A 17,829-nucleotide genomic window follows, 5' to 3' on the forward strand; every position below is an offset into this window, starting at 1 on the left:
TAACATCAGTGTTGTTTCTTTAATATAACTTGATACAGGTCCAGTTGCTATTTTATGCTTTAAGCACTTATATTTCTAGCTCACTTTAAGTTATTATTTAACATGATGGATACATAAAATTTTAAGTACCAAATTCAAGATCTTTAGAAATAATAAAAAAAGCACAACACAAACAAACAACAAACAAATAACCCTTCACCCTCAAAGGAATCACCTACTTTCTAAAGCCATGGTGATTTAAATGATAAAGTATTAAACATGTGTTTTATTTTGTACATCTTATAATATTTTACTTAATGCTTTACTATCTCAAAAGTCACTCACCAGACTCAGAATCTGTCATGGATTACTGGGCAGTGGGTTTTAACAAAGAGCACAGATGGAAGAGTAACAAAACACCAACGACTAACAAAGCTATCACTGAGAATTAGGAAACCCAACCCAAGAGACAACTGAAAAAAAGTACAGATTGGCTTCTGAATACACTGGTTCCAGAAACGATGAACTACGAATACCATCCTTTTAACTCCCTGCCTCCTGGTTCTAGTTCCATAAAACGATGCTGCATTTTACACTTCCCTGGAGTTCTTTAGTATCCCCAACAGCTTTCACATTCCCCATCTCTTCTGCAAGGTCATATTAAAGCACATTCCTGAGGCAAAGTCTAAAATGAACCTGCAGGATATGTTCTAGTGAATGCGTTAACACCTTGTACCTACTGGTTCTCTAGCCAATATCGAAACTGAGGATAATCGGGAGAAGCTGGAGTCTGAAAAAAGTGTCACCATCAGTTGGCACTAAGTTAAAATACGTCACTGAAAGAGAAGCTATGGGATCCGGGTAGAGGGGTTGGGGGGGGCGGCTACCCTGCTCCCTGGGCTCCCAAGGGAGGTATTCTGCGGCCTCTACTCTGCTTCGTCACCACATGACAGGGAATTACACAGAAACAGGTGGTCTGACCTAGTATTTGTTTTCACTTATAAGCCTCCTTGTACATTGCCGAATAAAGCTGATATAATGTACTGTATTCCAATTGAAAATCCTTCCCGTGGAAAGATATAGCAATAATAAACATTCAGTATACTTAATGCAATCCACTCTTAACTCCATAAAGAATGGATTTATTGAGAACTGGGGGATAGAAACAGACTTTAATCTGAGGACAGCATTAAATCAGGTTTTGGCATCACTACCTTGGACAGGGCACCCTCACTTAAGTTGCTCAGGTCCCACGAGGTCTCTGCATCTGGTCTGGGAATCCGCCCATGTCATTTTCAACGGCCAGCCTGTACAACACCTGTCTGTGTTCGCGTGTAGGAGCGCTAACAACGAGTTTTGAGAGACCACAGCATCCACGTTTCATGTAGTATTCCTACTGCAGAGATCATGTTAACAGCTGGCAGCTTAGCAACTGCCACCATCTAATTTCAGTAAAGATTAAGGCTTAAAAAAATCCTTAGCTGGAAACGCTCTTGGTAGAGGCCAAAGGTGCTGCTAGAAATATTAAAAAAAAAAAAAAAAATCCCCACAGCTTAATTTAATCAAGGAAAAGGAATATATCTTCAAGATCATGATGGATTTGAGGGGAATATATATTTATTGTCTTGACCAAATGGCATAAAAAAGATTTAGCAATTGGTCTATAAATTAAAGAAGGGGAAAGGCAGTCTTTTAAAAACAATGGTCAGAGTGACGCCCATATATTAAATTATTTCACAAATAGTTTCTACTCACAGTAGATTATAAGAAAGACTAGGTCCTTATTTTCATGGAGCATAAATTCTAGAAAGGGTAAAGAAATAGGAAAATATATACATAAAAAAAGGTCATTTTGATGAGAAATATATGCCCTGAAAAATGTAAGATTGGGACAGGGGGTGAGTTGAGGGATACTCTGGATTGGGGGGGGCACAAAAGGCCCATGTAAGGTGACATTTGACCTGATACTCCAATGGGTCAGTAGAATGAGCCAGCCGTGGGGAAATGAAAGCAATAGAATCTTCAGAGTTCTTATAGATGCGTTTAAGAGTAGCTGAACAAGCACTAGGTGAAGAAAAGGCAGGGGACTTAATTCAAAGGGATATTCACATAGCAATCACCCACTAAAAAATAAGCTCATATTAAGTATTTATTTGAGGTACATTTGGAAAGGGAGGCTCATGACGCTGAGGTACTGAACTCCAGTTGTTGGCCCTGTAACTAATCTGGGGCAGAACATGCAAGTTCAAGTGCTGCTCAGTGGGACAGAGGACTCGCCAAAGAGGAAGCCAGGGGCCAGAACATGTAAGATCTTCTCCGGGTCACGGTCGGGGTAATTCTATGCATAATGGGAAGTCATAGAACGATTAAAGCAGCAAGTGGCAAAATCGGAGGTCCGCCTCAAATAGATTATTTTGGCCATGCAAACAAGAGTTTATAAGGAGAATGGTAGGAAGCAGAAGTCGCTAGGATGATGCTGTATATGAGAGCCGTGTGATGATCCGAGTAGTTTCGGCTAGCACAGAGGCAGAGGCAGAGAAACTGGAGAAGGTGCATGTAAGTGGGACTGTTCTGGCTGTAGTTCCAACAGGGCACTGAGGCTTGGTCATGTGTGCCCAAACAGAAGTCTGTTCGATGTTCCATACAGAGGTGTGAAAAGGAATCCAAATTAAAGGACAGATAGGACTTCCTTAAATATTTGAGTCTGTACTACGTGGCAGGCATACATCTAGGTACGTAGAAAGATCTGCGTTGTCTATAAATACCTACATACACACAGGCTACACACACACAAATTTAGAAATTGAGACTTGTAAAGCAATTTTCAAAAAAAAACCCAAACAAACCCCAAGCCCACCAATGTCTCATTCTGACTTCACAATGTTGGCACAATTCTCACTCATAGGTCCTTTGCGCTTTTTTGGTAGGTACAAGCTGTACAATAAGAGGAATCAGACATTTCCCTGGAGTCAAAACATGAAGATAACAGCAAGTTTTCAGGGACTACAGGGCATTCCCGAATGCAATGAATGAAAGAGGCATTTTGCATTGGGATCACCACTGGGTGGGTCCACACCAGATTCTCCTTACGAAATCCAGCCCCATGTTCACTTCACCTTTTATGTTTTAGCTCCGGAGATATGGGTAAGGGATCATGTAATAGTTCATCTTTTATAACTATTTTGAAAAGTAAATGTATTGTTGATGTCCAGGGTAAACTGTATACATTAATATGACCGTTATTTTCTTTGCTATGGAAAATTCATTGGTCACAAAGCAAGAGTTATCTTAAAAAAATACATTCTAAAGAAAAAATTCTTGTCCGCTAACATTTTGTTCCAAATAAGCCCCACAACCCAAAGAACTTTCAATTTTCTTTCATATTGGAGGTGTGTATCTTGAAAGATAAAATAATTTTGCTGACACATAATGACTATTAATTATAAAAAATGACAAATGAAAAAACAAGCCAAAGTTCTGATGACTATTTGAGTATTCCTGAGTCATCTAAAGCTTTATAATCTTACATATCATAGGTATCCATGCCCTTTGGCCCAGTTACTCCATTTCTATAAGAATATTCCCACATACACACAAAGCTTAACATATAGGGGATACACACACACACACACACACGCATATATATACACACACACGTACATACATATGTTTACATGTACACACACACACACACAGATTGTACCAATGCTTATTTTTTTAGGGAGAGAGGGATAGGGAGGGAACACAGAGGAAGGGGGAGATGGAGAGAGGAAGAGAATCTTATGCAGGCTCTACACAGTCACTGCAGAGCCCACCTAAAGTGCTTGATCTCATGACCCTGAGATCATGACCTGAGCTGAAATCAAGAGTCAGATGCTTAAGGCACTGAGTCACTCAGGTGTCCCACCACTGCTTTTTTAAAAAAAAGGAAAAACTTAAATTTCCAAAAAAGTGGAACTGTTACATAAATTATGTTAAACCCATACTATGGGATCCAATCATCAGTCAAAATAATAAAGTGGATTTTTATATACTGACATGGCACCTCATCTATAATATTTTTAAGGGGGATCAAAGCAATATACAGAATATATATATGGAATGATGCCATTTAGAAAATAAGCAAACACCAATAGAAAAAAACTGTGCATGTGCATACACACACACACACACACACAGATAGAATTTCAGAAAGCCATTCTAGTGGCAATGGTTACGTGGCAATGGTCCTCTGAAAACAAGAATGGAATAAGGTGGCAATGCTGGCAGGGGTGTTGTTGATGAGGGCCTTTCATTTTCTCCATAAATAATTCTGTATGATTTGATTTCTTCCTACATTGAACATGCCCTCGGTTTGCAAATTTCAATCAAAGACAGCCACTATCCCATGACTTTCTTGATCTGACAAACAATATACTTCTTCCCTTCCCATTGCTCTCAGCCAACAGCTGATGTCCGAAGACTGGATCCAGATCATATAATTTCATGTCATAGTGGTATTCTCAAACACATGAGAGCAGCGTGCCACAGTGGGTCTCCCCGTGTACCGATGAGTTCAGAGAGCAACAGGCTGGGGCAGCCACTTCTTTTAAGTCTCAAGCAGATTTTTGATGGCGTCTCACTAACGGAGCGCTTCTCCCGTGTGTGCAGCACGTACGGATCCCTCAGTGACACGGCTCCCTGTTTACATCCTGTGCCAACTCAGCTGATGTGTAATTAACATTACGTCTTGATGGCCTGCTGTTGTTTGCAGCAACTTCAAGTCATGATTCTGACACGTCGACAACAAGCAGTGAACACTTTGAGACAGGGCCAAAACAACACTGATGTCTACTTCAGTTTCCAGTGATGTCACACAGTAAGTAGCCTTCACCAGCATGAGAGTCTCTGTGCTTTCACTTACTGGCCAGGTCTAGTCAAACTGTCTTGTACCTCATGAAATCATGATCCGCAGTGACTCTTCCTATAGCTATCTGTCTTCAGACCAACACTATTCGTGTGCATCAACTGAATCGTCCCTTTAGGACAGGGAACATGAAAGTTTACTCTGTAGACTGAATTTGGATTTAAATGCTTGACTCTACCACATACTAACTTTAAAATTCCAGGTAAATGATATAACTCCTTTGTACAACAGGGATCCTCTTTATTACCTATCCCTCAAACATACCTTATTCTGAGGATTAAACAAGAGGATATGTTAAAAGTGCTTCACATTGGGGCACCTGGGTGGCTCTGTGGCTTTAACCTCTGCCTTTGGCTCAGGTCATAATCTCAGGGTCCTGGGATCGAGCCCTGCATGGGTGGGTGGGTGGAGGGTCTTGCTCAGCAGGGAGCCTGCCTGCTTCCCCCCTCCCCCTGCCTGCCTCTCTGCCTACTTGTGATCTCTGTCAAATAAATAAATAAAGTCTTAAAAAAAAAGTGCTTCACATAAATGCCTGCTACCACTGCTTAATAAATATAAGATAGCAGTAACTGTGGTAGGTGAGTGCTTCAAACATACTGGATTTATCACAGAATATGCAATAGGTGGAGACATACGGTTATTTGAATAAACATTAGCAGATTATAGATTTAGGAAATAATTCAGTTTGATTAAATCAGAGAATTTTAAAGCTATTAAATGCTTGTACTATAGTGAACAAAAATGTATTACTGTCCTAAGTACTTTACAACAATGATATCCTCCAAATCTAATACTAGAACACTGAATCAGCATAAGAAAAATGAATAAGAAACACTTAAGTTTAACTCTGGTAAGATTTCAAACATATTCTTCAAAATCAATTGCTCTTTCCATTTGGCTTGGACCCACATTTACCACCTTCACTCAACAAACAAACAAACAAACAAACAAACAAAACCCAGCCTCTTAAAAACACATGGCAATCTATTCAATCCTGGAACTATACTCACTTGAGAATCTAAATGGGGACCAAACCTAATCTTACTTACAATCTTACCTGGAAGTTCCATAAGCAACCCCACGTTAATAAATAATTTATTGTCCTATTTTGAACGGTGCTTTAAATGTTTATATGAAAGTCTTTTCACCTCAGCAGCTCTTCGAGTGTTCACTTTGAACAAGGACTTTGCAGCTGGCCAAACCGGACTCTCAATCAATTTTTATGAGGACAAATTCTTGAGCTGATGGCTACATCACTCGTCTAATACACACTCGCAAGTGGTGATGAGATTCCCATTATCACCAGAGCCCCATTCTGCCCATGGCAGCGGCAGACACAGCAGGGGTAGAGTGTCCTCCCTCGAAAAATGACTCCTTCACCTTTCAGTAATGCAGCCTGCAGGTATGAACCTCCAAGCTGCGTGCCAGTAGAATGAGAGCCCTCTTTAAAAATACTCATAAAAACTACCCAGGTCTTCCCGATGGGCCCTCTCACTGAATCTCCATACGCATCCATCCGGATGCGGAAGTGTGTGCATTCCATTTGTCCTCCTGTTACATTTGGAATTGAAAGGAAGATTCAATTGTATTTAAAACTTCAAAAAGTTGCCAGAGTACTGGCGTGTTTATCTCAATACCTTTGGCGTGGGAGTCTCTGTAGGAGGGCATGTATGTACATATATTTGTGCAAAATTATAATGCTTAAATAGGACTTCAGATTTTAAGAGGATACCTCAGACAGAATAAATATGCATTCATCATATTCTGGTAGTGTTTTTTCTAAATTTCAATTATGGGGTATATAGGTTTACATTTAAATTTTAATAATGGGTTTAAACTAAAATTTGCCCTTTAAAATGTTACACTTAGGATGTCTGGGTTGCTCCGCTGGTTAAGCATCTGACTCTTTGTTTCAGCATGGGTCATGATCTTAGAGTCATGAGATCAAGCCCCGAGGCGGGGGTCTGTGCTCAGAGGGGAGGCTGCTTGAGATTATTTTCCTCTGCCCCTTCTCCACTCAGTTCACACAGTTTCTCTCTCAAATAAAAATCTTTAAAAAAAAAATGTTAAACTTATTTTTGTTACTGAGAGAACTTCATAGCTTCCTAAAGACATGGTTAATGTTCTTCAAAGACATAACCAAATAATGATCTTAAAGAACTCTTAATTCTTTCTTTCATTCCTAAACTCTTTTATAAGGTGACCATCAAAGTACACACGTTTGTTCTGTAACTTTTGGCTAGTTTACTTCTTACTCAGGTAAGGAGCAAAGGATTACCTTAAATCTCACCTGGCTAAAACCATGAGGTGATCATCTGATCTCTCAAGACTGACCTAATAAAGCCAATTTTCACACATACAGTCAACACAGTTGAAATTCTCTTGGCCTGTCACTTAACTAGATCTCCAGACTAATGAACACTCTGATTCATTCTTTAAAACATAGTAAATATGATCCACATACAAGTAATAAATATATTCTCTTGGGTATTAACCCAAAGGTGTTGAAAACGAAAATCTACATAAAAACTTGCCCAAGAATGTTTATAGCAACTTTATACAAATTGCCAAAACTCAGAAGCCACCAAGATGCCCTTCAGTAAGTGAATGGATAAACTGATTCACCTAGACAATGGAATATGGAATATTATTCAGTAATGAAAAGAAATGAGCTATCAAGCTATGAAAAGACATGGAGGAAACTTACAAGCCTATTACTAAGTGGAAGAAACCAATCTGAAAAGGCTACGTGCTGTAAGATTTCCATCCTGGAAAAGGTGAAGCTACAGAGACAGTAAAAAGATCAGTGGTTGACACAGAGGAGAGAAGGGCCAAATTGGCTTGGAATAGGATTTTCAGGTCAGTGAAAACGCTCTGTGTGACATTTCAGCGTTGGATGTATGCCATCACACATTTGTTCAAACACATTTAATATACAACACTATCCACACTGGATGACTATGATGTACCAATGTTGGTTCATTCTTGGTAACAAATGTATCAAGTGATGTTGATGATGGGGAGACCATGGCGTGTGTGGGGGGTAAGGGGTGTATGGAAAAAGAAAGTCTTTAAGAAAGTAAAAATTAAAAAAAGTATAATGACTGATATGTAAAACTCTGTGCTTACTAAGAGTCAGCTAGGTTTGTTTGTGCCAATAACATCAGCTATTAAAACTATGAAGTTGGGGCGCCTGGGTGGCTCAGTGGGTTAAGCCACTGCCTTCGGCTCAGGTCATGATCTCAGGGTCCTGGGATCGAGTCCCACATCGGGCTCTCTGCTCTGCAGGGAGCCTGCTTCCTCCTCTCTCTCTGCCTGCCTCTCTGCCTACTTGTGATCTCTCTCTGTCAAATAAATAAATAAAATCTTAAAAAAAAAAAAACTATGAAGTTAAAAAAGAGTCTGCATTATAATGCATGAAGTAGGACAATGAAAAAGAAACTGCAGTTTCTATGAAATATCAGTTGAATGACTTAGAAAGATTTGATAAATTTGCTAATACAAACCTGTTAAATTAGATGTGAGACATCTATAAATAGGAATAAAATCAAATGCCCAGAAAGATCTGCATGAAAACTGCCTAGTCAATGCATTTAAGTCCTTGAAATGATGTAAAGAAATTAAATATGGAAACCAAAAAAGAGGTCTTATGGGTATGGTTTTTGGAGGACAGATCACTGAGAACTCCAAACGGAAGACACTTACCCAAAGCAAATGTTTGGGCTTTCTATCAAGACTCCCAAAGTACTTGCATACAAGTACGTGTATCTTTTGTTAAATTAGTTGACCAAATATTGGTTCTAATCACATAAGGCTACATTTTAACGAAATAGGCTGGCTGGATGCCATGCAGATAAAACTAGTTTTGATGGAATTTTTATACTTTTCATGAAGTTACCATGCCTTGTGGCACATCCAACAATGATAGATTACCTTACACCTGGAAGACAGCAAATGACAGTTTTCTTTCCTTGGCACTTCACCATGTTATTCTGATAGACTCCATTTAAAATTTGCTTAATGCATGGGTAGGAATCAACAAGATTTTAGAGACTTTTTAATGTTAAGTATACCAAGAATGATTTTCTTTTCATATATATATTGGGGATAAAATAGCTTGGATTCATCATAGAATGGAATGACTGCTACTTATAAAGTGTTCCTTACTGTAAATTTATTTTGATGAGTACGTTCGTTCTATGAGCAAAGGTTATCTGTGATTAACAAACAAACAAAACAGAGTCAGTCAGAATAAATATCCTAGTAACCTGTCTATATTCAGAATCCTATTGCAAACCAATCTACCAGTCCAGGTAATTTACCGATGTAATTAGGTGAACAGGTGATAAAAATGGAGTATCTGTAAAAAAGTGGGAGCTTCTAAGTATTATGGTTTATTTATAAAACATCAGAATGATGCAGTTTTTCCCAAGGTATGGTCCTGTTATCCTGAAGAATTTAAGATCTTTTCAGGGAATCTGTGAGGTCAAAACTATTTTTGTAATAGTATTTAGACATCATCTGCCTTTTTCACAGCTATCGTCTTGTGTGCGTATGGTGGAATTTTCCAGTGGCTAAATTTCATCTGATATTGCAACAGATTGAATGAGGAAACTGATAAGAAAATACAGCTGCATTCTATGAAGGTAGACATTAAAGAGATGTACAAGAGTGTAAAATAATGCCTCGCACTTACCTAAATTGATTCAGAACACAGTTATTTTACATAAAACTGTTACTTGTGTTAGCATGTAAAAATTTGCTACTTTTATTTTGAAATGAAGTATTTAAGGATTTTTTTTTTAGTTTTAATTTCTAACACAGTAAATATCAATAGATTTAACCCACTAAACAAAAGTTTGAGAACTGCTGTCTTAGATTGATTGTGTAACAGGAAAATAATTTACTAACCTGAACAAGAACAAAGTAACGTTTTTTCCATCTTTTCCAAACCTTCTGTCCTAGGGCATACAGATATCTGGCAAGAAAAACAAGCAAAGAATATTTTAGATGAATAACGTTGTGGCTCTGTGTAATCATATTTCTTCCATAGGTATTTAATCTTGAGACCAGCCTGCTAAAGGCAAAGTTTAGTTCATTTGGAAGCTGAGTCAACATGTAGCTTCTGTGTTACAAAATGACTGAGCTTATTCTAGGTTCTTGAAAGGGAATTGATTTATGTGGCTTATCAATTTGTCAGTTCTTACTACAAATTGAGCGAAGTTGGAGCTAGAAAGGATAATCAGAGAACCAGTTGGAATTTTATTCTTAACACACACTTCTTAGGAGAGACAAAGGCTATAAACTGGGGATAGAGGATTCATGTTTCAGCTCTTAGATGACCACGGCTGAGAAGTGTGGCCTAAGGGGGAGGCATCTGTAGAGTCAAGAACCCAGACGGAAAGGTCACTGTCCAGTTGGATGACCCCAAGTTACATTGGCGTCGATTTCAGTTTCTGTTTCTTCACCTATAAATGGCAGGAATGGGTTTGATTTCTAAGGTCTCTGACAGCCTCAGAATTTGGTGGCCTAGCTGACTTACGGAAGTATCTTGCTGCAAATTTTCCTAACTATGGAATTCAGGCAATCATGAATGTGATGAAGACATAGCCTAATTCAACATAGTTAGCGCCAGTGCTTTTGTTTAACTTCGCATTGCTGATAGGAACGTGAATCAAGAAAAATAACATGCAGTTCCTAAAATGAATAAAGCAGACGATCATCTGAGAACAAAACTTTTCTTCTTACTGAATATATAGATGTAAGTATATATATCAAGGAGGAAAAGGAAGATATTAAACATTAATGAAGTAAAGCATATCATGGAGAGCTATTTTGAAATTATATCATAGAAACTTACACACACCTCCTACAAAAGTAGAAAAGATTGTTAGATGCTTGAAATATGACAAATATAGGCCTAATTTTTAAATTAAAGGTTTTAAAATCTTTTCTTCTGAAGTGAAGGTTCATCTCTGTAAAGGCTACTCTAATTTATATACAGTTCTGCGTATTAAAAAAGTACTATGGTTATTTATTTGGGGGCTTAAAGTCTTGAGACTTTCACAATGTTTATTTTTTATTTTGTTTTCAAATATTTATTACTCAAAGAGCATGCGAGATGGGGAAGGCACAGAGAAAGAGGGAGAGGAAGAGCCCATATGGGGCTCCATCTCACAACCCAGAGATCATAACCTCAGCCTAAACCAAGAATCAGATAGTCAAGCAACTGAGCTAGCCAGGCACCCCAGAGACTTCCACAATTTTAAAAACTAAAATCTTAGCTTGAATTTTCCATCGCTTATTAAAATAATTTTCTTTTATGAAGCAAAGCAAATGCTCTTGCCCCCTCTTAAAAGAAATTCAAGATATTGGCTAAGGTATGTTGAAACGAATGGGTACACTTCAAAAAAAATTTTTTTAATACCCCTTCCCTCATTTGTCCCACCCTAAGCTTTCCCTCCTCTGGCAACCGCCAATATATTCTCTGTATCTATGGGTTTGATTTCTTGGGTTCTAAATTTTCAGAATCAAGAAAACTAACATGCAGTTCCTAAAAGTCAAAATAAAAACTAGGCTTTTACGTTGGAAATCATCATCCACACTGCCCAAATTACTTACTTTCTTTCAGACACATCAGCTAGCTAGATGAACTTCTCTTTGGCTCACACAAAACCCTTGATACCACATGGCCTGCACTCCTGGATATGATGTGAATTCATTTAGTGACCGACAGAGACATCCACAGTTCCTGTTCTCACCTGTTCACCTCTCGAGGTCCCGTTAAAACCTTTTGCCCCCCCTTTGCTCCAGCTTCTCTAATTTCTTCTTTGTGGTTTTGGTGAGAGGTGTTTAGCTGCTCTCTTTCTGTCTGTCCTAGGTAATTTCCCTCTCCTGAAATGCGCACACCCGAACTTCTATCACAGGGTTAACAGCAAAGACCTCAGGGGCTAGATACAGGAGATAAGACCGATGGCCTGTATGAAAGTGCACAAGCAAAATGTGCACCAAGGCTGCCTGAGAGCCAGAGAAAATGTGGCATCACCTTTGCCAGTGACCACACTGCCCGCTTCTGAGCTCCTTCAAGGGTCTCACTTAGCATGCTGCTGGGCAACTTGCATCATACGTAAGTGAAAGTGAATAGTAATCCACAAACCATCAACACCATCAGCAAGTGTAAGTCTTGCTGAGAGTGAAGGTCCTACATAAGGAATACTACTACCTGCTGCAACCATCACTCAAAACCATGGATCAACACACTGGGAACGACAGGGTCGTTCAGGATGTCTCTGAAAACAGCACAGCAGTGGGTGGACACATGCATGTATCTACTGGAGGTTGGGAGAGGATATAAGAAATTGAAAAAAGACAATTTGAGACTGGAACCAAGGTAAGCACGTAACGTTCAGTTGGGCCCCGAGGTATTCTGGGGTGATACACTTTAAGGAGGAATTCAATCAACCATACATGGGAGTCACAAATGAACAAGTGTATCTCGGAAGTAGCTGGGCGGCAGAGTTTTACTCTCTGCCTAAGGAAAAAAAATTACATTCAACAAAAGATCGATTGCATAAAAGAAATAGTATAAATGTTATGTAGCAAGAGTAGATAGTTTCTGTCCTTCAGTTTTCACATTAACCAGACTAAAATTTTATGAAATAAAATGGACACAAATACATCCGAAAAGTTAACTATCCTGGATAAGAACACATTAAAATTAATTTCAACAAATTTGAGGGTTTTTTTTTTTCACTCTAAGAATGATTTCTGGCATTAGGTATCGAGTATCACTATCTTGCTGCCTTTTCACTGGTATGGAATTAGATTCTGGGCATAAGAGATATTTAAAACCGAGGGAAGTATGAGAACAAGATGTTCATCAATATTGTTTAAAATAAAAAACTCAAAACTGCCTAAGAATCAAATGGTAAGGAAGGAGTTAAGTTGCTATTAAAAGTGATGTCAAAAAGAATGATGTGAGGGGTGCTTGGGTGGCTCAGTGGGTTAAAGCCTCTGCCTTCGGCTCAGGTTGTGGTCCCGGGGTCCTGGGGTTAAGCCCCGCATCGGGCCCTCTGCTCAGTAGGGAACCTGCTTCCTCCTCTCTCTCTGCCTGCTTCTCTGCCTACTTGTGATATCTCTGTCAAATAAATAAATAAAATCTTAAAACAAAAGGAAAGATGTGAAAAAATTATTATAATGCTAGGTTAAAAAAAAAAAAAGTGGTCCCCTGAGCTTACAGTACATGCATGGGGAGAAAATCCAGAAAGACACATCAAAATATTAAGCCTGCAATGAATACTGGGATGTTGAGATTAAAGTTGAATTTCATATTTTTTAAAAGTAATCTCTATGCCCAATATGAGGCTTAAACTCACAACCTCAAGGTCAAGAGTCGCACGCTCTACTGAACCAGCCAGCTGCTCCTTTGTGTTGTTCTTTTTTTTTTTTTTTAAAGATTTTATTTTTTTATTTATTTGACACAGAGAGATCACAAGTAGGCAGAGAGGCAGGCAGAGAGAGAGAGGAGGAAGCAGGCTCCCTGCTGAGCAGAGAGCCCGACGCGGGACTCGATCCCAGGACCCTGAGATCATGACCTGAGCCGAAGGCAGTGGCTTAACCCACTGAGCCACCCAGGCGCCCCCTTTGTGTTGTTCTTTATGACTTCATGTTTTCACCATTTCTACACTAAGCAGGTCTTCCTTTGTTTTTTGTTTTTTTTTTTAAAGTAGGGTTTACTGGTATGGTTTACAGAAGGTAAGAACGCTCCATTTCAGGTATATAATTTGGTGAGTGTTGACATCGCAATGGAAGTACCAACACCACGGACCTGCAGAACATCCCCCCCCCCCACTCCCGGCAGAACCTGCCCCCGGCCCAACCTGCCCCCGGCCCGAAGTTCCTTCAGGTCCTTTCCTGATCAGTCTCTTCCCCCCATCCCCCAGCTCTGCAACAACTGTTCTGATTTCTGAGTTTTCGGTTGTTTTCCAGAATGCCATAGAGATGGAAAAAAACAGAGTACGGAGCCCTTTTGTGCTTGGCTTCTTTCATGTAGTCAATGGCTTTTGAGATTCGCCACTGTTGCTTGTATCAGGAGTTCATTCCTTTCCGTTACTGAATATTATATTTCATTGTATGCAGTCACTTCAATGTGTTTACCCATTCGCCAGTTGTAGGACATTTGGATTGTTTTCTCTTTTCTAGCAATCATAAACAAAACTGCTAGAAATATGCATTTAAAGGTCTTTGTGTGGGCTTGTGTTTTCCCTCCTCTCAGGTAAATATCTAGGAGAGGGATGACTGAATTGTATTTCAAGTGTGTGCTTAACTTTATATGAAACGGCCAAACTGGTTATCCAAAGTGGCTGTACACTTTTGTATTGCCACTAGCCATGTTTGAGATGACGTCGTTTTATTAACAGAAAAAAAAATTATGAAGGATTTGGGAGACCTAATCACTATAGAGCCATAAATCATATTTTCGGTATAACAAAGTCAAGTACAGTGACAAATATCCTTATCTTTAGTCTACAGGTATCATGAGTACAGTGGAGGATCCTACAAACTTTAATAGTTCAATGGTTTACTGGTTTTACTGGATTTCCAGGTTGTGGTGTGGTGCTCTTAGCTGTAGGAGGGTTGAACTGTGGAGAGAATAAAGAAGAAGTCGAAATCATTTGAATATTTGTCATAAGCACAGATCCATTATTAGAAATGTGTAAAAAAATCAAAATGCATTCTCTCCACACTTTTTTTTTTTAAATGTTGTGTAGGGTACAAATTCTCTTTTATAGATAAACTGTAGTAAGATCTACTAAGTTTTTTTATTTCAGAAAAATATACTAAAGTTACATTTAACACATATGCTCTACTAGGCAGTAAGATTCAGTTCATTACACTTCCATAGCGATATCTGAGTATCCTTAATTACTAAAAATTGAGTTCCTCTATATAGAGACTATATCCATGACAAATTTTTGAAGAATTTGTATACATAAGCCAACTTGGTCATTATTATGAACATCAATTATAACTGCAAGATTCTGTAAAGGAGAAGGTATGGTTGATTGGGCTAAATCTAGTGATAGTATTAATTAAACAGATCTTTGAAAGTTATTTTACTCGTCATCCATTTCTGTTTCATAGATATAGAATTTTTAAAAATTCTATTAAAGTTTAAAAAATCTATTATTAATATTTTCCTTTCTGATTTCTGAACAAATTAGTTTTTTATCGCTTGATGAACTCTGATTCTACCCAATAAAGGTATAGAGAAGATCTTCCAGGAAGCGTATTCGTCATTCTGGACAGAGACTATCTTGGTTAGTCTGTCGTTTGGTCTGCATAGCAGCTGTATTCTCCCTGAATGTTCTGTAACCTGCTGAGTCATTGTTAGCTTCCTCTCAACTGATTGTATGATTAACTCAAATAAAAAAGACAGGTTTTGTGTTTTTATTTTTTTTTAGGGTATGTAAATCAGACCTGCCAAATACCAGTCAAACTGGGAACACACAGTTAACTGGGCTTTATGTGACAATTTATAACGTTACCCAGCAAAATAAATATTTATCGTATAGCCCAACAGTGACATTCTCTATGGCATACTGCTAGTTTCTCTCACCTTATTATGAAGAGGTCTTAAAGAGGAAAGTGAGTTTTTTGCTTTTTTTGTTTTTCTCTTTTACACGAAGCTTTCAACATTAGTCATTTTCATCAACCTAGAGAATCTGGTTTTAAACAAAGTGTTTTTACTCATCCTTGTTAAATTATCTCAGCTAAGTAACAAATGGATGGAAAATGAAGGAACACAAATTAACAATTTCCATAGTCCTATGACATTCTCCAGACCTCAGAGTATGGCCCCAGGGGGGAAAAAAATCCCTAATCAAAATTAAATTTGATCCAAGAATTACTTGAATGGAAATGAGAGAATCTACTGTATATAACATACTTGAAAAGGACATACCTCCAATCCTCATTTGTACTAAATATAGAACATTTTTTTCCACTGAAATATTTTCAACACAGCACAATACTCATGTAACTAGAGTACTTTGGATTACTTAAAAGTAACTGCTCAGATACTATTTAATAGTGTTTGCTTTCATCAATACATCCAACTTCAGGTATTAAGAAGTTGTTCCCTTTGAACAAAAAAATTGCCTGCTTAACTTTAAAATCTTCTCTTCTTACATGGGATTAGGAAACAAAGAAATTAGCAGCATTGACACAAAGCTGGGATTTAACACATCAGGCTTAAAGCCTCGAAGCATTTGGTTTTATAGATCAGTATAAACACAGCAATAATCTTAAAGAATTAATCCCTCTTCTAGGGCAGCTCCTAATGGGGAGTACTATTTGCTCCAAAGAGACAGAGCATTCATTGCTAGAAAACAAGACACAAAACCAACTAAACGTGTATTGATGTGTCATTTGCCTATGACTATTTTTCTTTTTTTTTTTTGGTGTTATTGTTTTTGGGTCATACTCTAGCCTCAAATATAGAAGATATGCCTCCCTGAATTTTAAGATTTTTGATTGCATCTTTAAAATAGGATGTGAATGCTGTTAGGTAAACTGTCAAGTGAAGAGAAGAAAGGAGAAAAAATTAAAGAACTTCGGTAAGGCCAAAACTCAGGTTACATGCAACAAGACAAACAGAGCACTATTTTTCATCTTCTTTATCACTAGCTATAGTCAGGAGAGAATCTCCACACTAAAAATGGTACAACCTTCATGACATCACTATGATCCTTAAAAGAGTTACTTGATAACAACCCAAGTTGCTTCTAAAAGTTTTCATTTGTGGACAAAAGCGGAGCCTTCATGAAATCTGTCAGAATGATCTATGACAACAGGAACAGACACTTCTCTTTAGAGAAGTGTGGCTCATTAGCAATGTGTATTATTATCAATAAAATGGTCTCATCAACAGATTGAGGAAAGTGGAGTTTGGTGAAAATGAGCTTCAAGCAAACAAAAATCAGTACTATGACTATGCTTATTTTTGTTGAATTTTCGAGAGAGATTTACATTTCATTACATGTTCATACTGCAATGCTTGTGAAATAAAATTAGGTTAAATGCTTGTTTTTACACAATGCCCCCTTGAATGTTTTTTTAAAAGTAGATTCACATATATCATTCTGTGATTTGTCTCCCTTTAAGCCAAAAACCCTCTCAAATTAGGTTTAATAATAAGTTAAACCATTTTTCTGTAAATGATATAAATTCTCTGCTAATATATATAAGCACAAAAGTTAATGAAAATTTCAAGAACTCATTTTCCGATTAGTTTTCAAAATGGAGATTTAACTCAACTTTGTAACACAGCATCTCTGACCTCCAATATATCCTACAATATTCTGGCAAATAAACAGCTAATATTCTCTAGGCCATATTTGAAATGGAAAGTGGGAACATGAAATAACTAATTACAACTACCCAAACACTTTAAAAGCGCTTTATAAAACCTAACTTAAAGATTGTTCAGAGAATACTTCAACATACAAAAATTCTCCAAACATACTACTAAATATTGTAGTTAAGTTTCAATTAGAGCGATGGCATATAGTTCTAATAGAAAGGAGACTATGACAATTTATTTGCAGGGAGTACATGCTGTGGGAGTTCACGGTTTCACTTTATGATGAAAAATCATCACTAATGAATATTTGAAAAACATAATTGTATACAGAATATGGGAATTACTCAGTGCTTGGAAAAAAGGACCGTTCCTTTTCTCAGATCACTTGAGTCTAGCTTTTAATTCCAAGAAACCGAACAATCCATCTACATGTTGAATGACAAAGTCTTCCTTATCCAAGGTTTCGTTTTTCAAGGAAAAATACAAAAAGGAAAAAAAAATCAATATATAGAGTCGTTTAGTCCTGGAAAGGGCTTTCTTAAAGAGAAACCTCAGTCAAGGTTGAAGGAGCAATTAATGC

The 17,829-nt window shown here is 37.8% G+C and overlaps 1 protein-coding gene across 19 annotated transcripts in view; it reads right to left on the reverse strand.

Annotated features, from left to right (window-relative positions):
* CADPS2 (calcium dependent secretion activator 2) overlaps nt 1–17,829 on the reverse strand; it is a 532,394-nt gene that overhangs the window by 176,747 nt on the left and 337,818 nt on the right. For all 19 annotated transcript variants that reach the window (XM_044246482.1, XM_044246480.1, XM_044246471.1 and 16 more), the window contains exon 9: nt 9,797–9,863. In XM_044246482.1, coding sequence (XP_044102417.1) covers nt 9,797–9,863 — 67 coding nt within the window. The remainder of the gene's footprint in view (nt 1–9,796; nt 9,864–17,829) is intronic.

Source organism: Neovison vison, chromosome 4 (genome assembly GCF_020171115.1).
Source record: "Neovison vison isolate M4711 chromosome 4, ASM_NN_V1, whole genome shotgun sequence".
NCBI classification, from domain to species: Eukaryota; Metazoa; Chordata; class Mammalia; order Carnivora; family Mustelidae; genus Neogale; species Neogale vison.